Here is a 22,506-nt window from a genome sequence, read left to right as displayed (position 1 = left end):
CTTGGCGTCTTCCTGATATATTTAAGGGCTGACCAGGGCTATGCAGAGGCTCTGTGGCTTCAGGGATGCAGACCGGGGAGCACAAAGGGAGCGCAAAGGGAGGCTGCTCTTCCTCCACAGACTGTCCTAAGGGATCACTGCAGCTCCGGATGTGCCAGGTCTAGACAGCATGGGGCAAACATTTCCATCTGGGGCCCTCTGAGAGCAGGCAAGGCAGATTTGGGACTGTGACTTTTATAGGATGAGTAGGGGTAATGATGAAAACGTTAATGTCTCTGAAGAACGAAAAAATTAAGCACTTGAAATGTACAGGGAAGTTGCGAGGTGGGCTAGAGGGCCAAAGGAGGTTTATAAGCATGTTATTTAGATTGGCCACACACAGTTTCTATCCTTCCCACCCACTAGAAACTTCAGGTTCAGGTGGAAGGAAACATGAGAACCACACCCAGTCCCCACCTTGCTGTTTATGAAGGGGGCAACGAGGATCCTTCCGTCCTGGCCTTGACTGAAGGGAGTTGTTGGCAACAGCTTTGAAATAAGATTTCTGGAAGTCAACCATTACTTGTACAGTTCTAGGCAAAAAGGCAAAGCAAAACCTAATGCAAGGTGTGTGACACTTGTGAAAAGAGAGGAAATACTTAACAATAAGTATCTTCACTTAGAAACCAATTATCAGGAAACCCTGTCCAAAGTATGACTGACTGAAAAATGATTCCAGCAAACTAAGAGAACTCAGGAAGTTTCTGTGCTCTACGGTAGAGATTTTTTTTCCCAGATAATTGGTCAATCTTGATTTTGCTTCCTTGGGTCAGCATTAGAAATGCAGGATGCCAGGGAAGCAAAGCCCTGGTCGTGGACTGTGGGACGTCTGTCTTCCTCAGCAAGACCTCAGCAGGTGTGGTACCTCGCTGGACTTCCCAGGCTCAGAGGACACCACCATCTGCAGGAGTCTCCCTAACAGTAGACTTCATAGCACATCATGTAAACATGATTTATCTGTATCATACCTTGACAGAAAATAAAGTTCAAATGATTTTTGGTATTTCGTAACATGATCAGCATCATGGTACATTTAAGAGATAAAACTGTGTTTTAATTAATATTTTAAAAATCTCTATCTTATCTATAACCTAATAATGTCACTGGGACTAGTTTACTTGTGATTCTGACTACTAACAAAAGACTCTTAAATGCCTCAATACACCTAATCCAATCATCGGATGTGCATGATCGCAGCACTGAACGACCTGCGTAGAGCCAGTTAGCAAGGGATCTAATGAGCCACATTCCAATACTGTGCTGCTGTCCTGGTGTCCTGTCTCATACACAACAGATCATTTTTCTTTCAGAAATGAGACCATAAAACTCAAGCACTAATAAAACTGAGGTGTGAAAAATGTGCATTGGAATCAGCTGACCTGCTGAAAAGTGATTTGAGGGGAAAATCAAACAGCTGTAGAGGCGGTGACAAGTCAAACTGCAGTGGCATCCTGAAGTCTCACTACATCCCCGGACATGCCAGCTGCTCTCTGTGTGGAGACATTGTAACCTCTGATGCAAACAGAGCTGAATGCTAGCTAGTATCATCCGGAGTTTAAGCTCAACCGGGCCAATTGGTTCTATCCACTGCAAGAACTTCCTGGGTTACCATTAAACCTGCTACATGATAGGACTTCCTCAGAAGACACATGGGAAGAGGGAGACTCCAACACTGCCACTCAACGGCAGGTTTTCCAGGAGTACTAACTGACCAGTGATTTCTGTGCTGTAAGACAGAGCTTTAAAATGCTCACCCACAGCATAAGCCACTTGGGATATGGATGTGTATTGAAGGGCATTATTCTTGGACCACAGCATGCTCCCTTAAAGCAGGAGCCCTATGTTCTGCCGCGAAGATTTGTTTTATTATTTTTGTGTGTGTGTGTGTGTGTGTGTGTGTGTGTGTGTGTGTGCACTCACATGTGCACACTTTTATGTGGGTGTTTGTGAAGACCAGAAGAGGGTATCACATCTCCTGAAGGTGGAATTAGATATGGGTGATTGTGAGCTGCCTGACACGAGTACTGGGGACCAAACTCAGTCCTTCTAGAAGGGCAGTGACTGCTTTTAACAGCTGAACCATCTCTTCAGCTCCATAAATTCTGCTAACAAACAAATACAAAACAAACAACCAAAACCACAAAACAAAACAAAACCCAAAAAGCAAAACTAAATCCCCCATCAGCCCCCACCCCCCAACTAAACAAAACTCTCCTGAGGTCTATTAGGGAAACATGTGAAGTCCTGAACACATTCATTTATTTACTAAATAACAAAATATTATATTTGTTCCAGATACCTTTGCCTTCCTGCCACGTGTCTTGGCTAACACATCTGATCTGTCTGTGTGGGTGGAAGAGAGCGCCCCAGGAAAGGACAGAGATAACATTGAAGTAAGAAGACTGTGTGTCTCTATCTCTGGACTTGGGATCAAAAGGCTACAGGGTTGACCAAAGAGGAGAGCTGCACACTTAACAGTGTATGTCCCTGGTCCTACGAGGAGGATTCCACAGAAGGACGGTTCACATTGCCTGACTAAACCAAGTGGCAAGGAATGATGCTCACAGAACATGCCTGAGAGCTCAGTCTCTTGAAGAGAGACAGCAGAGGAGGGAATTTCATTTGGGTTGGCTTTGAATGTACTGTAAGCCACAGTGTGCACCGCCATTTGTAGTTATATAATATATATATATATATATATATATATATATATATATATATATTTAGTCTATATAATTGCATGTTCACACAAAAATGCGGATGTATCTTTGCTTAGCATTGGCTCCTCTACTAGTTATCTACTTGTCTAGTCACACACATGAAGCCAACTACATACATGTATAGATACATACATACAGGTAGATTTCATCTAACAAGTAATGACTTTTTCCAAATCTGTTTTCATACTTTAAATGTGAGACAGTGAAGGAGGTGTCCCCGTCATTTCTGTACCACTGAGGGAGGGACATTCCACGGTGGTCAGTGAGCACCTTAAGGTGTTTATTCGACTCTTGCCCCAGTGCTCCTGCCCTGCAGTTAGAGACGGAATTTCAATGCTTTAAGATCTCTAACATAATTTCACTTCTTGAAAATTTAATTTCATGCACTCCTATGCACTGTCCCTTCTGAACTTTAATGGCATAAAAATCTAGGTGGGTTCAAGTGGCTTAAAATTTACATTAACTATACACATCAAGGCACAAAGGGCAGCAGCCCGATACATTGGCTGCATCTTTTTTTCCTCTTATTTTCATGACAGTATTTTCTACCGTCACCGTAATTTCGATTTCCCAGCATCCTGGCAATGTTTTCTGTACAGGAAGTTAATTACTATTTTAAAAACTACACAACTTTCACTTTCTAAGATAATATGGGCACCGAAAGAAAAGATGCACGTCTATTGGATGAAGATACCATCAAAACTCGGAAATGTCAACTTCTGATCCATTTTCTCTCAGTGTCGCCAAAATTAGAGCCACTGCTATTACTGATCATTTTAGAGAACAGACCTTTAGATATTCCCACGGCTGGATTACAGCTCTCCAAAATATTAAATATAAAGTCAATATTTCATCTCGGATTTGCAGCAATTATCCTTACTAACCATCAGGGCTGTTCTCACGCAATGACTGGGACACACAGACGCTGAGAATTGATGTCAAGAGCAGACATACATATTTTCCAGCTCTGGACTCACATCGGCTTGAGTGACTGAGTTAGTGTCTTACGTCTGACTTCATAAGGCCACAAAGATCCAGGGGGTGGGGTGCAGCGAGAGCTGTGTGTTCCAGAACATCTACCTCAGTGTTCCTAGGGACCTCTGTGGTCTCTGAGATGGTTGCTGGTTGTTCGTTCATTATAGTATTTGATATTATTGTGTAAGCACTATCCTCACCTCAAGAGGCCACAAGAAGGTGTGCTGACAGCCTGGTCCCCTCCCCTGTTTAACATAGTTCTCTTGAAGTTAGGGAAAATAATAGTGACTGTAGGAACTATCACTAGATAGTAACCCACAAAAAACAAAGCTCTTTAAGGCTTTTCAAGCAGTTCCTGAGGCAGTTAAGGATTCCCAGGACCAGAAAGCTGGAGAAAAACTTTTAACTGCAGGAAAATGAAGACTGAATGTCTTATGAAAGCTCTTATCTTTAAGGATGTGTTTCTAATCAAGAGTGGGTCACAGATTACTACCACCACAGTGCTAAGCTATAGGCATAACGTTTTTTGAGCATTGTGTAAAGGTTATCCTGTGTTATTCAAATGCTGATTTCTCTGTCCTCATATCTTGTTTCAATCTGACGCCACATTGTAATGCTTATGTCACGAATTTCCTGTCTCAAGTTTGTGTAAACAGTTCTTATCATTTATTTTCTGCCTTGTCAATAAAAGCTAATTACCCAATCAGAAAAGAGAACAGGGCGGGACTTTCACCATTGAGGGGAAGGAGAGACAGAGAGAGAGAGGGGGTGGGGGGGAAGAGAGGAGATTGAGCCATGAGGCAGGGTGAAAGGAGTTGGTAAGAGCTCACTTGGAGCATGGAAGGCCTTAAATGCAAGTATTATCGGGATGTTGGTTGAGAGGCAGTTAGAGTAGTTTAGGGGATTACAAGGTAGACTGTCTAGGTATTGAGGTGAAGCTTGAAAATAATTTTTGGTCCCTGTGTCACTATTGGGGAACTAATTAGGATAGAAAAATACAGCTGCCTTATGAATTTATTGTATACAGTTAAACTAAAATGATCACTCGCACTAAGCTCTCTCAGTGAAAGACATCAAAGACACGCCGGGTTGAAATCTGCTCCTACTGTGTCGAAGTAGAAGTCTGATGCAAACATTTAGATCAGCACCAGTCCCTCAGCAAAGCCCATGACTTTCATCCTATACGGTTACTTCATTTGTTTCAAATTTCACATACTAATCTTTTACAGAGGCAGAACAACCAAACCTATGACTTATTCTTTGACCCAAGTTGCAATAAAACCAGTAGTTTTTTTCAAGCAAGAAGGTAGGGTTATTTTACTATGATAAAAGCATGACTTGGACTTTTTCTATATTTATTGGCAGACACATGTGATGGGATCCAGTGCTTCAAAGAACAAAATGTGAAAAAGAGATGTTAGTTCTCTTCTACTGATGTGATGTAACTCAGTCGGCTCATTTATCTCCTGAAATTCATCTAACTTAGTTGCTTAGAGTAGTAACTGAGTAGAACAACCATAGATTCTCTATTCTGATACATACAGCTCCTCTAAGCCTTGCCTTACCAGAAGCTCCCCGGTTCTTGGGCATAAAGATACTGTAGAGGTGGCCAGAGGAGTGCAGACAAGTTCTGTGTTGCTTGGTCTTAGCTCTGGGTGAAGAATCCAAGCTCACAGCCATTTTAGGCCAAACGATAATCAGTAATGTTCATAACAAGAGATTACAAGTGCAGCTCCACTTTCTTCCATAGGAAGCATCAAGATTTAAAAAAAAAATTCAGGATGATATTCATACCTTACTTTTTTTTGAAAGACACAAAAAGTATTGAAAAAGTCAAGTTCCTCTTCTAAATGAAATTTCTGGAATAGAATCCAGATTTCTTTGTTTTTGTTTCTACTCCTTTTGGTGTGTGTCTTTGTGACCTTACATTTCCTGTTTGTTGGGCTGGCCTTGAACTTGTGACCTTGGGATTCTAGGCATGTGCCAACATGTCCTTTGAATCTTTTTCTCCTTTCCCCCTTTTCTGTGATGTCGGGATTAATCCAATGCCTTGAACATGACAGCAAGTACTTTACTGCCAAGCCACGTCCTCAGCCCTTTGACTTCTATTTTTAGTTACTATTTGTCACTCAAGCAACCAAACATAAATGCTTTGTTTTACACCTTGTATTTATACCTAAAATTTCATTTTTACCTTATGACTACCTGCAAGTGTAAAGTTACTTTTTCTTCACATCTGAGGTTTAGGGAAGTCCTGGGCCTTTACATCAAACAAGGGGTACACCCAAGGCTCAAGCTAACATCTCAGGGTGCCCAGACTTCAACTCCAAAGCTGTGGTTTCAGTAATAATTACTCAGTTGCCTGACGTGGAACAAATACACTCTGGACAAAAGATCCTTCCCAGTGTTCAACCTTCTGGATAACAATGACTGGATATCCATCCGGCATGGCTCCCAGAGGGAAGAGAGCATGAATAAAACAAGACTTGGGAGAGCGAGCTCCAACGAGTGAGGTGAATGATCCCACAGTGCAATAACCCAACCCCTACATCCTTCACACTAGGTCAGAAGGTCCAATTACAGTTCTCTTCTAGTTCTTTTTATGATTGACAGCAGCCAGAGGCAAAATTATTTTGGTGTCTATTAATCTTGTCTCTAATTTCCCCTTTGCCCCCAAACATACAAGAGCATCATGGTGGCCCAGGGTAAGAGAGATTCTCAACCCGTAGTTAAGATGCCCCACAAGAGTAGCAAGTAGGCTCAACCCCAGCCTACCTCACAAGGCCATTACCTGTAGCTCTGTTTGGAAGAAAAACTTCTGAGGGCATTGTGTGCAGTCATAGATTTTGTCTTCTTGTCCATGGGCGGAGAATATGTGCTGCTGCAACTTGTTAGCTTGGACAAACACTGCAATAACAAAGGATAGGATAGGGGCTTGGTTACTGAGAGCCGATATGCCCTGTGCTGATAACTCCCCATGAACAGACAGCAGGGTGAAGGGCCCACCTCTGGGCATGCCTGGCTCCTGACATTTGGGGAGAGCAGGAGTCACATCTGCTCATGGCTGGATCTCTGGCTTCTGTTACGATGCACTCTACTCAACACCCAGCTCAACCCAAAGGGTAATGGTTCACGGAGGTGCTGCTCCCTATAAATCTTTGCAGATAAAAGCTGAGAGTTGTCGAATGCACAGCTCTGTCTCGTAAGAAATGGCTCCTACTTCACAGCAACCCACAGGTTAAGAAATCACGGCCGCTCAAACCCTGTTTATTGTGTTTGCCTAAAGTTATAGCTGGCGAACAGTTCTCTATTTAAATGTGTTAATGCAAAAAAATTATATCCCAAAGCTACTCTGGGGCACTGTCTATAAATGTGCAACAGAACGGCAGGTAAATTCTCTTTGGATACTTTAAGATCAACTCGGCCTACACACGGAATGCAAGGGTTTCAATAATATAAACATGTTCAATTTTAATGACTACAAAACAAGGCCCTAAGACTGTGTAACAGTTTACCTAGGAGACATACTATTAATAATTAAATTGTATATGCCAGAGGCGCTGTTTGGGCTGGCAGAGCTGACTTCTGACGGATGCTTGGTGCACTGTGACCTAAAAAAGTTTGCATCTACAATATTAATCTGTATAGGCAGGGAGAGGATTTATTAAAGACGCTGGCATTTGACTTTGACTCCACTCTGATCATTAAAATTATTCTAATTGCCAGCCAACCTAACATCATATTGCAGTATTGTTCATGTGAGTCATACATTTTAATAACATTTCTCATTACCTTAAAAAAAAAAACAACTCAGCTTTCCTTTCACCCAACATACTTTATATTGGAAGGTTTTATTTTTCCTAATTGTTATTTCCAAATGACTTTAAGATACAATAAAACAATTTACATCTGTTTGCACAGAGACCCAGGCTGTTCTTGATGTGGCTTTGTTTCCTTACTAGCTCAACAAAAAGAAAATGGGATTTTTTTAAATCCAGGTTTGCAACTTATGTCCGTATAGCATCCTATGTTTTATGGGGCTCTGGCTACAACATGAAAGAACTATTTTATTGGAAGATTTAATTGTGTAGGCCTTTGGCCAGGCTTCTTTTAAATAGACTCACTAGGTACCTAGACAAAGGGCCTTGACTCTTGACTGTGGATCTTAAATACATGGTGAGGATATAACAATAGCTTTAATAAAATAAAACTTGGAAGAGTTAACAAAATCAATAGAAATATTAGCAGAAGGAACAAGTGTGTGAAGGCCAGTGTTAACAAAACAGCCATCAACATACTCAGGGTGTTACTAGCGAGAGGTGTGCGTGCGTGCATGCGGCCCGTGTTTCTATTTTTTATAGAACACAGATCTATAGGCTGAACTCAGTGAAGGTAAATAATCAATGCCCGTGATTTTGCTCTGCAAACAGAGAAATTTCTTTTGAGGTCAAGATATCTACGGCTCTCTCGCTACACATTCATTCTTTACGTTGACAGGTTTGGCCACCACATGCCAGACGAATGCGAGATGATCATTGAGGATCTTCTAAGTAGCCTTCACCTTCTTAGGGCAACAGCAGAAACATGTGTGATCATATTTCAGCTCTCATGGGCTTAAGTGTGTGTGTGTATATATATGTGTGTCTGTGTGTGACTATGTCTCTGCTAATGTCTCTGTGAGTGTGTGTGTGTGTGTGTGTGTGTGTGTGTGTGTGTGTGTGTGTGTGTGTGTGTGTGTGTCTGGTTATCCCTGACAACTGTACCACTGTAACATCTGATAAAAATTTTCTAAGATCATACATTTCTATCAACCTTTAAAGCCCAATCTCACAAGAAATAGCTCTAGTCTGTTTACCATTTCAAAGCAGTGTTTTACACACACACACACACACACACACACACACACACACACACACACACACACACCCCTTCATAAAAATGTTACAAAATTATCCAGGTTGAAGTCACGTGTGTTGGGGCACCAGGACCACATATTTTACTTGAACATCGAGTGACTCAAAAGCTGTTGGACCTTGGTAACCTTTCAACATCCAGAGGAAGCAGAGTGAACCCAACACGGACGTCATTTTCCGGGTGGGAAAGTGTAAACCTGGGCGAGAACTTGAAATGCCATTCGTTCATCCTGACAGTTAACCTTCCTGCCTGGCTCAGTCTCTAAAGCGGACTGCAATCGATAATGCTAATCAGCAGAAATCAAACATCTTCCCCCAAATTGAACTGGAGTCGTTGCTGTAAAAGGCCAAACCGTGGGAAGTGTGCTTGGAAGAAGGGCACAGTGGGGGCAGAGCACACATGGACACGGGCTGCGATTTTGCTTTAAGAAGTTCCTTACCTGTGAAACAGACGGGGCACTTGAAGGTGCCTCCCATCCCTTCGAAGCTGTGCTCTATCAGGTGACACTGAAGTTTGGCAGGGGAGTCAAAGGTCTGGCTGCAGAGTTTGCATTCATGGTTCAGCCCTTCATCTGTAGAGGAGAGCACATTGACAGAAGAGGTCAAATCCACCATCTTCGTGATAGAGCAAGGATGCCTCTCTCTGAAAACCCTTGCTATCGCCAAATATAAACATGGAGCTGTGCACAGCCCCACCACCCTCTAATGCCTGCTCCATAAACATGTAAAGTGGTTTCTGGTCATCTTACATTATTATGCAGTTTACAGTAATTTAAGGCATTTCTAAAACTTAAAAGCCAACAGTCAGAAATCAGACTTTACTTTGAGGCTTTTAGTGTGTCGAGAGCAAGGTTTCTGTTTTAATGATCATGATTTTATGGGCTCTGTATTTCCAAAGACCAAGAATAAAGAACTGATAGGAATGTGGAATGGCTTCCTACTCAGTGCCTCTCTGCTCTGCCTGGAAGACTGTAGAAGCGTCTATCCCCGACCACAGGCTCTCTGTGGTCTGCTTCTGAAATAGACTTTATGGTCACAGCCCGCTCTGGCAATGCTGAAGCAGAATGCTGTCTCACTTTGTGGATGTGCTTTCCTCTGCTCCTCAGTCCTAGTCCATCCCATCCAACCCCAGGCCACCGCTAGCTTAGCTTTGCTGGACGGTTCTCATTTTGTCCCTGATCTCTCTCTACCTGTCTGTCTGTCTCATCCGTATTTTTCTGAGATCAGGGCTCACTTGTGACAAGTTCTAGAACATTAGACATCAGAAGTTGGTAGAGGGAAGATTTCGATTGGCTGACGATTGCTGTACTAAGAGTCCAGGGTCCAGCAAAGCAACATCACCTTCGCTAAAACTAACACTCTGGTGAGCGACACAGCTTACTGTGCTCCCTGAACTGCTCTACATGTCTGCAAATATGAATCCAGGCAACCTCGCAACAACTCATGAGAAATGCTATCATTACGCCCACTTGACAGATGAGAAAGCCATGACCCAGAGAATATAGAACTTTTCTCTGAGTCAGAGACGCTAATAATTAAAGAAGGCAGAACTCAGATGCAGGCAGTTTGGTCTATGGGTTCATGAACTTATAGACAAGCTATGCCACACACCCGCTATCCCCAAGATGACTTGTTAGGAAGAGCAAGGGTCAGAGGCTATCCTCTGTACATATGATGTCATGTATCTACCTTCTACCTGCAAAGGTTAGAGGTGTTCCTAAGAGGCAGACACGCTGGGAACAAGAGTGTGAGATACATTTACACCCGGGGAACAGCAAATTTAAACTAAAACAAAACAAAGGCATTTCCCCTATCCAGTGGCAAATTTCTGTATAGTTGCTTCACTCGTTGGGATCTGACAATGTGAAGGTCCAAATACCAAGGGAATTATTATTAGCTAACTAGGAGCGAAATCACTCTATTTGTATTGCTAATCTTTCCTCTCACACAAGTGTGGGTCTTCAGAAGCAGAGGACAAGAGTTTGTACAAGGAGGAAGCGAAGCACTAATTAAGCCCCAGTCCAGTCGACATTCCACAGGAGACAAAAACCCACTCTGTAGTTGGGTGGCATAGCAAACTCCTTGACTATAATTATGTAAGAAGAAGTTTAGTTGTGCCTACTGACATGACAAGGGGTTATACAAAGAGCTTTAGGGATTATGTAAGCTCAATCGTTCTTTTTTTTTTTTTAATCTCTTCTTTTCTTTTAAATCCTAAAGTCACCAAAAATTTCCTAGATTTCAGTCATTAAGAGATATAAGAAACACTATTTATTGCAGAGAACCGAATCAAATGTAACCAAAAGTATTTGCTAAGACTTAAAATTTTCTAAAATCGTATAGCTATATGTTGAAGATATAAGAGGATATCAAAGTTTTAATGTCGCAACACCATTTAAAAATTACGCCTGCTTTTCTACATTGTGCCCAATGAGTACATGTGAGAAAAATAAACTAAAATTTTTCTTCCTCCCCATTTCTTTTTTTTTTTTTCCCCGCGAGAGCCAGGGAGTAGCCTTGGGTGTGAGCCTGTGTTCCTTGACTGTCTGACTGTTAAGTCACATGACCAATCTTGCTGTGGTCTTTCCTTAAGGACAGTGGCTGACTGTATTCGGGCATAAAGGGAATTCTGCAAGTTAAGATGGTTTTGAATGTGACAGTCTACCTTTTGACTACTCATACTTTGTATGTAAAATTAGCAAAAAAGTGAATAAGATATGTTTGAGTGCAAAAAAAACATGTCCCCACCTATTTTCTCTTTTTTTCTAGCCCAGAGTAAAGCAGTCCCCTAAAAGTTAAATAATTTAAATTTAGTCAAATGAAACAAGAACGGCGACAGTCAGCTGTGGAGTGACTTATGTGTCACTACACACACTTATTCTTCACAGAGTGTGCCCCTTGTTTGTGGAGTGGTTAAGTAATACCCAAGACAGCAATCATAGCAAGCATTCTCGAAAGCTATTTTTACAGATTTAAAGCACATTATACTATTGAAAAAATATTGCAAGTTCAATTTCTTTCTATTTGTAGGTTAAACAGTGAGAATTTTTTCCCCCAATAAATGGATCTCCATTATTGGAGTAGGCGGAGAAACACATCAATTGCTCCTCAGACATCTCAGCCAAACCGAGGATCTATCAGATGCTAAGAACCTTCCCTGGTTCCTCTGCTCTGTCCCTTCACCACAGCCCCCCATTCTCGCTGTGGATCATCTGTAGGGGTCCCCCCTTCCTCACTGTGGATCATCGGTACGGGGTCCCCCCTTCCTCACTGTGGATCATCGGTACAGAGTGCCCCCATCCTCACTGTGGATCATCAGCACCGGTCCCCCCATCCTACTGTGGATCATCCCCCCTTCCTCACTGTGGATCATCGGTACCGGGTCCTTCCATCCTCACTGTGGATCATTGGCATGCAGTCCCCCCATCCCCACTGTGGATCATCAGCACCGGGTCCCCCCATCCTCACTGTGGATCATCGGCACCGGGTCCCCCCATCCTCACTGTGGATCATCGGTACGGGGTCCCCCCTTCCTCACTGTGGATCATCGGTACAGAGTGCCCCCATCCTCACTGTGGATCATCGGTGTCCTACAGGGTGGGCTGTAGGACAAACGTGTGACCAAAGGCCTGCAGACAGCTCCAGTGAGGATCGTAATTTAAAGGAAGCACAGTTGATTACAGAGAAGACAGGACAGCTGGGGTCTGTGGAGCTTGTTACTTCCCCTTATTCCATTTGGGGGAATCAGGAAGTAGAGGCTCTGGATGGAGGCTGAGTAGGTGGTGACCCAGCTCCTCAGCGACCCATTGCTCATAGCTAGGCTTTGTGTCCTAAAGGTCCTACCGTCTCTCCAAATCCAGACCACCAGCTGAGAAGCAATAATTCAAACACAGGAGCCTAGGGAGTCAAGGCAGGGACCCAAACAACTACGTCTATTGCTGGCTAAACACTTTCTTTCCTGAGGATGGACAGAGACATGAGAATTCTGATACAACTTCTCTATAAGGAGAAGTGCAAAGTAGCTTCATTCAGAGACCCTGCTGAATCTGCCCTGGTGAGTTCTGTGTTCAGCTGTGTGGTCAGTGGCACCATTTCACTGTTAAAGAACTGAAAACCTATAGCGTAGAGCAGTGTAACTGCATTAAAGGCCATTCCCCGGCAAAAAGGCGCTCTTTCCAGCAGCTGACGCTCGTTCAAGAGGCAATACTATCAACACCTCCAATTTCAATTTCAAGTGGGATCTGCCCCGAAGCCAGAACTTGCACCTTGCCTCCTCCCCCTAAAAGGTGCCAAAGAGCTTAAAATTCAATCAAAACCACCGTTTCTCCTCTCTGGAAAGGTAGCAGCTGACAGTAATTGGATAATACAGTCTGACTCATTTATTAAAAAGAGATTCAGAGTCAATTGACTTAATAACCATTACAATATTTCATTAAGGCTATAATAGGCTAGCACAGCCCCATTTTTTTTTTATGAAGAGTTATAGGTGAGATCTTTGGATGAAACTTCTAGATGCTTCCATCCATGTTTTCCGCTTACCTATAGTCTCCAGACTTTATCTCTGTATGTTGCTCCGAAGGAGGGAGGGAAGAGGGGAGGGTGAGAAGGGAGGGAGAGAGAAGAGTCCTTTCTGTGTCCTATCAATACAGATCGATTACAACATTGGAATCTTCACAGCTAAAAGGTTGATAGGAAACGAGCAAAATGACGGGAGTCTAGGAAAACACAAACGCTGCATATCATGATTGGAAGTATTCTAGTCAAAATCCTTGAAAGCATAAACCAGTGCTAGGCGAGGGAGAATAAAACTGCAGAGTGCAAACCAGTCAGCCAAAGAAGAACATTCCTCCTCAGCCTGCCTCACGTCGCAAGGCACACGGCATCCTCACAACCTACTCTGCGGCAGTCGTGAGGGTACCCAGTGACATGGTACGATGTCAGAGCGGCCTTCTCCTTACTGAGCACCTACTACAGGCCAATGAATAAAGAGCTTTGCAGGCCACCTAGGGCAGGGTACCAGGGATGCTTGAGCATAATTGGGAAATAATGCCATGCGTATAGAAGTCAGAGCTAAAACAATTATTTTCATTTGCTAATCTTCGTGTAAATGCGAACATAAATGTAAACAAGAATCAAGTCTGCATAAGAGCTTCATACTTGTGTAAATATTTATTCCCATATTACACGTTTCAAGGAAGGAGTCTGCTGCATATGCAATTGCCGTGGCCCTTCATGGCCTGCGTGAGAAACAGGAGGAATTGTGAACTTTCTGCTCCGAGAAAACACCCCTTCTTTCTCAACCAGAGCCGGCTCAGAGGCAGGTGGTTCTTCCTCTCCACCGCCTACCCTGGACCCACAGGACTCTTAATCAGCCGTGCCAGAGCAAAGAGCTAAGTCAACGTTCGGGTGCTCAAGCAGGACTCAAGGTGTGAGTGCCAACGTGGCCACTGTGAGTCTAACACGAGACACTGATGTTCCGGAATGAGCTTTACACAACGGCGACCCTCTCAGCAGCCTACAGACTGTGTGTCTGTGTTTATACCCCATTCCCTCCAATAAAGAACGAGAATTTAAAGCAGCTGCAAGAAACGTTCGGTGGCTGCGTTACGTGCCGCTGTTATCTCAGAAACCACTGGGAGCCCTGTTTACATGTCTCAACACCAGGGCCATTACCGAGGACCAATTTGTAAGGGTTTATAAGTAGAACCCTTCTCTTTACCCTTGACCCTGGCTGGAAGGGTCCTTTTCACCCTCTTCAATGACAGGTTTCTATAGGCTAAAATCCCCCCGCCCCCATTATCATGTGAGAGGGGCCATCCTTGAAAAGCTCTGACCTGACAGGAAGTGAACTCGCCCCGCCCCTCGCCCCGCCCCTCGCCCCGCCCCTCAGAATCCAAGCAGAGAGACTGGATGCCCTGAAGTTGTAATTTGTACCCCCCAGCCCCCCTGCTCAAATGTGTGCAGCACTCTCTGCTTGCACACACATATTTTTTTACATCCGAGCAAACCGTGCCCTAACCAATTCCCAACCTCCGCCCCCGCTGTGCTTTGCTTTGCTTCTTCCCTGAGTTAATTTCCAAGCACACATTTATAAGCCAGGGGTCTGCGGACTAACAAAGCGAAGGCATACACGACAAACCCAGCCCTCGGCTACACTGACTCACCCTGGAAATCAGGGCTAGAAAAATAGGCAGCCTGCACTGCAATTTGCCACGCACACAGCCATCTCATTCTTTCTCGGGTCCCTGGCACTCCGGCCACAATAATTTGTTGCATTACACACTACACATATTTCACAACTGTAACATAAACACACCAAGGTGCTAATTTGGCAGTGGAGAATACGGCTTAGGCTTTCAAGTCCGCCAGTAGATTAGTCATTAAGCCCCTGAAGTAAGGCAGAATTGGAGAGAACTGAACAGTGTATGAGCTTTTTTTCCCCCCTTCATACCAGCTAGGAAGTTCTGGCCTTATTTATTCTGTGGAACAGCTTAACATGAAAATGAATATCGCCTGACCAGTACTTTTGGAAAGCTTTCTCACTGGTGATATGGTGGGATTTGCTTCTGTCACTATTCCCAAACCATTGCGAGACAGCATGAGACATTAAGGACAGGACTCTGACAATACATAAAGAGAAGAGCCCTGGGAATCTGAGCAACCCAACAGCAGCGGCCTCTATGCACGAAGTACCTAAGGCACGGACGGGCATCTCAGGTATGCGCCCCCTGTGCCCAGGCCACAACGTACTCTAAGGAGGCCTGCAAGGTGCAAGCCTCTGAGAGACTCATGTCCCAACGACTTTGTTCGTTTGTTTGCCAATGGTCTAAAAACTGCAGTGCTTTTGGACTTGTAAGCAAAGCCACTGGTACTGACACTGTCGTTTCCTGTCTTGAACTTCTCATTATCAGCAGGATGGGAGCAGGAAATGATTCAACAGGGGTAGGCTGCAAAGTACCCAGCAGAATTAAAGAGCCCAGGGGCTGCCTAGGGCCCCATAAACATCAGCAGCTTGGAAACTCGCAGGGGGTCCAGGTGGATAGGGGCAGGAAAGGCAGGCAGGGGGATTTCAGAAGCTCTGAGACGCAGTACTGTCCAAGGTCTCGGTGTTATTACCATTCGTGTGCACACATACCTATTAGAATATTCTCGCGGATCAGGAAAACATTGGAGTGCTGTTTAAACTATAATAATAATTAAAAAAAAAACCACCAAAAAGGGAGCTCTGCTAAAAGAGAAATCCTTGGCAGTGCTGAAGTGGGGGTCAGGAACAAGTAAACGGAGTAAGGAAATGGCCTACCCTGACGGATGCCCTGGCACTGCCACTGATTTCTTTCCTTTTTGTGAATTTAACCATGGGCCTCATAGCCCAAGTCTCGGCGCAAACATACAGAGTTACGCAAGAGATTTAAAGGGGGGAGAACTTTACTCTTAAATGCTTTGATTAGAAACCAAAGTTATTGGAAAAAGCCCCGTGAAACTTTGTAGTTAGCCACCCCCCCGCCAAAAGCATTCTTAAGCAAGCTAAGAAGAAAGCAGTGAACATTTTTTAGCGAAAGCACTGAGCCTGGAGATGGCTCCTGACAAAGTGTTTGCTGCATGAGTAAACTTGAGTTCATTTCCCAGAACCTGGTTACGAAGTCAGGCATGAGGGTGGGGAGAGGGCATGGTGGCTAAGAGCCCTTACTCCTCTCACAGAGGACTGGAGTTCAATTTCTTGCACCCATCTCTGGAGGATTACAACTGCTAGTAATCTGACACTTGAGACCTAAGTGGGCACCTGCACCTGACCTCTTGTGGACAGACAGACAGACAGACAGATACAGAGCGTTAAAATTTTGTTAAAAAGCATTGGATGTGCTAGCATGTACTTGTAACGCCAGTGCTAAGGGAGTGGGCACAGGTAGATTCTTAGAGTTCACAGGCCAGTTAGCTCTAGGTCCCAGTGAGACACCTTGTCTCATAGGACAAGGTGACTAGCTCCTGAAGAACACCTGAGGCTGATCCCTGGTCTCCTCACACAGGTGCATCTACCCCTGACCCCGCCCACACAGCCATACAGTGAAATAAATTGGATGCAAACTAAATGTGTAAGGGTGGGAGTGGGGTGACAGCCAAGCTTGAAAGGCACCTGCTAGATCTGCATGGATGTGTCCTGCTCTCAGAAATCTGCTTCTTGTTACAAAGCTTGGGCCAAGTCTACCTGAGTGTGCCAGGTGGAAAGGCACCCAGCCCACCAAGAGGATTCTGGGTGGAAAGAAACTCTTTTTTTTTTTTTTTTTTTGGTTCTTTTTTTTTTTGGAGCTGGGGAAAAGGGCCTTGGGCTTCCCTAGGCAAGCGCCTACCACTGAGTTTTCCCCAACCCCAGAAACTCTTTTCTGAAAAGTTTCTCTTCACCTTGTTTTCTCTCTCTCTCTCTCTCTCTCTCTCTCTCTCCTCTCTCTCTCTCTCTGCATCTCTCTCTGCTGTGTGTGTGTGTGTGTGTGTGTGTGTGTGTGTGTGTGTGTGTGTGTGTGTGTGTGTATGTGTATAAGCAGAGGTCACCCTTGGCTTCCTCAGGAACTCCATGTACCTTGATCTTCGAGACAGGGCCTCTGACTAACTGGGTAGAGCTGGCTGGCCAGCTAATCCCAGGGCTCTTCTTGCCTCTGTAGCACTGATAAGGGAGTGGCACCATGTCTAAGAACATGTGTTCTAGGGTCTAAAGTCAGGTCCCCATGCTTACAAGACAGCCAGTGCGCTATCTCCTAGGGTCTAAGCAGGCTTTCCCAACAGTTGATAGTCCTATAATACAGCCTTCTACTCTTTCCTTACACACTCACATGGATTCATCCACTCTTTCCTTACACACTCACATGGATTCATCCACTCTTTCCTTACACACTCACAGATTCATCCACTCTTTCCTTACACACTCACATGGATTCATCCACTCTTTCCTTACACACTCACAGGGATTCATCCACTCTTTCCTTACACACTCACATGGATTCATCCACTCTTTCCTTACACACTCACAGGGATTCATCCACTCTTTCCTTACACACTCACAGGGATTCATCCACTCTTTCCTTACACACTCACAGGGATTCATCCACTCTTTCCTTACACACTCACAGGGATTCATCCACTCTTTCCTTACACACTCACAGGGATTCATCCACTCTTTCCTTACACACTCACAGGGATTCATCCACTCTTTCCTTACACACTCACAGGGATTCATCCACTCTTTCCTTACACACTCACAGGGATTCATCATACCATTTGCAGGCAGATTCTCTTGTTTGACATCAAACACCTCTCATTGTCTTTGCCTGTAGGTCTTCTCGTTGGTGTAGCAGCATAGGTAAATTTACTTTCAAGCCCTGAACCAAAGCAAAGCAAAGCAAAGCAGAAAACAACAGTAAAGGTAAAGAAAACAAACCCCAAACATAACTGATAACATTGGAAGAGTTCATGCATAATAAACGAAGTGCAACCTGCCCAGTTGTTAAGTCTGTGGGGAAAACATCCTTGAGAACCAAGAGGTGCAGCAGTCAGCACTGATTCACATGGTAGTAGGCAGCCATGGCAACTGTGGACCAGAAACGGCATCTATCAGGAATGTTTCTGCAGGGCCATGGTGTTGGGTTTGCAGCAAGGGTCAGGGCCTTTTCTTTTGCTTCTTAAAAAACAAAACAGAAATCTTCTGCTGCTTGGCATACAGCCACTAGCTATGTGGGGAAGGCTGTTTATCTTTGTTAGAAAGCACAGCCCAGTACTGCAGATGGTTAAAAGAAATGGACAGAAAAGTAATACAAATCAGACAAAGGAGAGGGAGCGAAGCTCGACAGTTTCTGCAAATATTTTCCTGAATGTCCATGGGTTTAAGGACTAAAGACAGTTGGGTGTTTTTAAGATGATTTTCTTTTACATTTTTAATTATGTGTATGTGTGTGCATCTGTGGGTAGCTGTGTGCATGTGAGTACAGGTGCTATCTGAAGCAGGAGTTACAGGTGAATGTTCGTCCCCACCATGTAGGAGCTGGGGAGCAAAGTCTGCTCCTCTCTGGAATAGCAGCAAATGCTCTTAACCACTAAGTCATCTCTCCAACCCCAAAAGGACTTCCTTTTGTTTTGTTTGATGGTTTCCCTGCATGTAATATTTGTGCACCACATAAGTGCCTTGTGCCTGGAGGTCAGAAGAGGGTCTCAGGTCCCCTGGAACTGGAATTTCAGACAGTCGTGAGCCACCAGGTTGGCATTCAAAACTGAACCCGGGCCCTTTTGCAAGAGGAGTGAATGTTTAACTGTTAAGCCATCTCTCCAGCCTGTGCTTGGGCATTTTTAAGCTAATTATCCTCGTAAGAAACTATTTCTTAAGAAACTATCTGATTGAGTACTGAGTGCAAAGCTGACACCTTCGCCTCACTCTGGTGTTTAGAATCTAAATGTATCTCAAACAGAAAACTGCGTATGTGAGGACACATGCGTGTGGAAGGGGGTGGGGCTCTCTTTGACTCCCGGGGGGTTTTTGCCTCTTCCTCCTTGCAGGCAATGTTAGGAAACCATTAAGCGGGGAAAATGTAGGGAGAAAGTCACAATCTTGTATGCTATTTGCAAATGAGTCGAATTTTTATTGTTCTTTTGGTGTGACCTCAGGAACTTGGCCTTGAAGAATAGAAGAAGGTAATGGTGCCATAAACGCAGTAAGATTTCTAAAAACAGTTTATTGGAAATGTGAAACTTGCCTTCTCCTAATCAGAGGATGCCACCCCTCAGAGAAATTTTCCTGTGCATTATTAAAGTGATATACTGCAGTACTAGTTAGAGCTCCATAACCTTTAAATTGCCTGATTGTAATTAAGGCCACTAGTTTTATTTAGGAAGGTTCAAGGAGGCGCAATTGAAGTTAGCTTAACTAGTGTGAATTTAATGTCATGCTGCCAGAAGGCAGAGGGGCACACTGGTCTGGCCGCTCCACAGCACAGGCTGCTGTGGGATTGTATATCCTAAATTGTGTCTAGATTTTAAGATGCTGCAGCTGTCAGACATGGCGGGATGTGGGCAGACCCATAGCCTCAGGTTGGCACGTGTACTTCATTCATTCATTCATTCATTCACTCATTCATCCATTCATTCATTCACTCACTCACTCACTCACTCACTCACTCACTCACTCACTCACTCTATTCATATCCTGAATTCTAAGTACATCTGATCCCTGACTGTGTGAGAAGGGGGACAGGGGAGGGGTTGGGGGGAGGTTACGGTTGTTTTTAAGGATCTCAAGATCACTCGCTCAGAAGGGTGGGGGGGGGTGTCCAGGTAATGCTCAATCAGCACCAACATTTTAAATTGAGATGCATGTGTAACAAAGCTGAGAGAGGCGAAAACTGTGGAGAGGGAAAGTTTGGGTGGGGGGACATGGGGAGGTGGGGAGGAAAAAGCTGGTTACAGGATACAGAGTGGAGTACTGAGAACTCATCCACACCACTAGGAAGGCAGGTGACGAAACAGAACCAAGCAAAACAAGGGGGTCAGAGCAAAGACGGGTCTCCCGCACAGACGAGACCCGCAGCAGACAGTGTGTCTGGAAGTGAGCACGCAGCATTCATCTCCGGGCAGGATGCTGGCAATTTTCGGTCGTCCCAACAGCAATAATGAAGAATGGATTTCTTTACAGCCAAGTGGCTCAAGCAGCCAGCTAGGCTACCACTATATAATTAATAACAATACGCAATTAAAGAGAACAGCAGGTTACAACAAGGAGATGTCAAAATATATTAGCAAAGGAAAATACTGCAGCCACACATTTAAAAGAAAACCCGGTGTGCAGCATGGGAATCCACGGCCGTATCCTTTTGTGGGCTGTGTCTTGGATGAGGCTTTTATACTTGAGAAAAGAGGAGGGGGGGTGACATAAAACTTCTCTAAGGTGCTTAGCATCTTTCCAAACCGAGGAATGTTCCCTGTGCTCAGAGAAATCAGAAATGCAATATGGCAAATAGAATTGTAAAGACAGAGGATAGTTGGCTGCAAAGTCTGTACCATCGTACATTGGTGAAAAAACATTCTAATACATACCTCACCAAAAAGCAGCGGTTAGGTCAAGTACTCGGAGAGACTAGAACATTTTGCTTTTTTTTTTTTAAAGTAAAATCTTGATTAATTAATCAAAAGTGTTGGAGAATCTAAGAGCATCAACTCATCTGCTTAGTAAAGTGGGAGAGTTCAGGGTTGGAAGGGGCCTTAAGGACTAGGTAGGTATAGACCTGCCTAAGTGATGAGAGGTGATGGGAGCAAGAGATATAGCCCTGCTCACGAAGGGATGTGCTACAGCTAAGACCGAAACAGAATCTAAACATTCCCAGACCCAGGACTCCAACAGTTCACTAAACCTTTACTTAACAGATGGGTTTGGGCCTGGGTTTGTATTCCCAGGAACTGTATTAAAACCAGGCCTATATTAAAACTAGGGATGGAGACGTGGGGTGGTAAAGACAGGGATGGATCCGAGGCTTGATGGCCTGCTCATCTGAAACAGTGAGCTTCAGCTTCAGTAGAGACCCCGTGCTTCAGAAAATAAAGCCGAGAATGGCAGAGGAATACATCCCGAGTCAGCCTCTGCCTTTCCTCTACATAGACATGGGGTGTGCGTCTGTATAAAATGAGCATGTGTGTACACAACACAAACACACATACACACACCTGCACACACACATAGACACATGTGGGTGTGCACACACATTCACACACATGTGGGCACACATGCATATTCTTACACGTTTACACATGTACATATGTGCGCGCGTGCGCGCGCGCGCGCGAACACACACACACACACACACACACACACACACACAAAATCTCTGATCCTTAAGTAGAGAAGTTTGTGTTGCTTATCAAACAATGGGTTAGGGTTAGGGGTTAGGGTTAGTTCTACGGTTCTAATTTTATTATTGCTGTGCAAAAAGCTATTGCTATTTCTATGCCATGTGGCCCCACTCAGCTCCTTGCCCTAAGCAACTATGTCTCCAAGCTCCTTTCTCCTACTAGAAATACAAAGCTGTGTGTAAAACCTGTGGGAGAACTGAAAATCTTAGTAATGGAGAGTTAACCTGTGTCATATCACCCCTCCCCATTTTACCCTGTACCCTGCTCCATCCACCCCCACCATCCCCAGATTCCCCAACTTGGTCTGACCTATGAGTCTGAAAAAAATGAAACATTTCTGACTGTACGACTTGTGAATTAGTGGCTAAATTTTGATATTTTTCTTTAAACGGTAGTAAACCAACGATTTGGTTAAACTGATATTCGAGTCTCTGTGGAAGCTGAGCTTGAGGGCTTCTTTAGAGAATTAGAATTACTTGGATGCAAAGACTAAGTGCATGTCTATCCCGACATATGCTCCCTTAAGTACTTGAATCATTCTAAATTGAGTATGTGGGCAAATACCAAGAATACATGCATTTTGTAAAGCATGTGGCTTACGTATATATAGACAATTAGTGCGCTGGTCTATCTAGGAACTTCATACCGAAGGCAAGATGTTATTTCGGGCATAGCAATGACTCATACTAACTTCAGTTTCCTTCTGCTGTTTCCCTCAGTCAAGAGAACTATACAGGACACAGCTGGCGGCAGGCAGGAGTGGTGTACGCGCAGTGGTGAAGGTAGGAGAGGGAGGACAGATTCTTAGGTCAAACACTAAAGCCGAAGACGGCGAGAACCAGAGCTCCCCAGAAAGCATGGGCTTGCTGGTTGCAAGTGTATTCTGCCCAATGAAGAAAGAGACATATAATTGTGGGTAGCTCTTTCTCAGATAGAATTTCTTATATTACTTTCTGCAAGCTATTAAATATTCCTCAGAC

The 22,506-nt window shown here is 44.1% G+C and overlaps 1 protein-coding gene across 1 annotated transcript in view; it reads right to left on the bottom strand.

Annotated features, from left to right (window-relative positions):
* Nucleotides 1-22,506, bottom strand: part of Znf521 (zinc finger protein 521) — a 282,823-nt gene that overhangs the window by 21,909 nt on the left and 238,408 nt on the right. Inside the window, 2 exon segments of the mRNA XM_032885752.1 lie at nt 6,526-6,641; nt 9,088-9,219. Of these exon segments, the coding sequence (XP_032741643.1) occupies nt 6,526-6,641; nt 9,088-9,219 (248 nt within the window).

Source organism: Rattus rattus, chromosome 15, assembly GCF_011064425.1.
Source record: "Rattus rattus isolate New Zealand chromosome 15, Rrattus_CSIRO_v1, whole genome shotgun sequence".
Taxonomy (NCBI): Eukaryota; Metazoa; Chordata; class Mammalia; order Rodentia; family Muridae; genus Rattus; species Rattus rattus.
The sequence above is the reverse complement of the archived record's forward strand: the minus strand, read 5'-3'. Positions and strand labels throughout refer to the sequence as shown.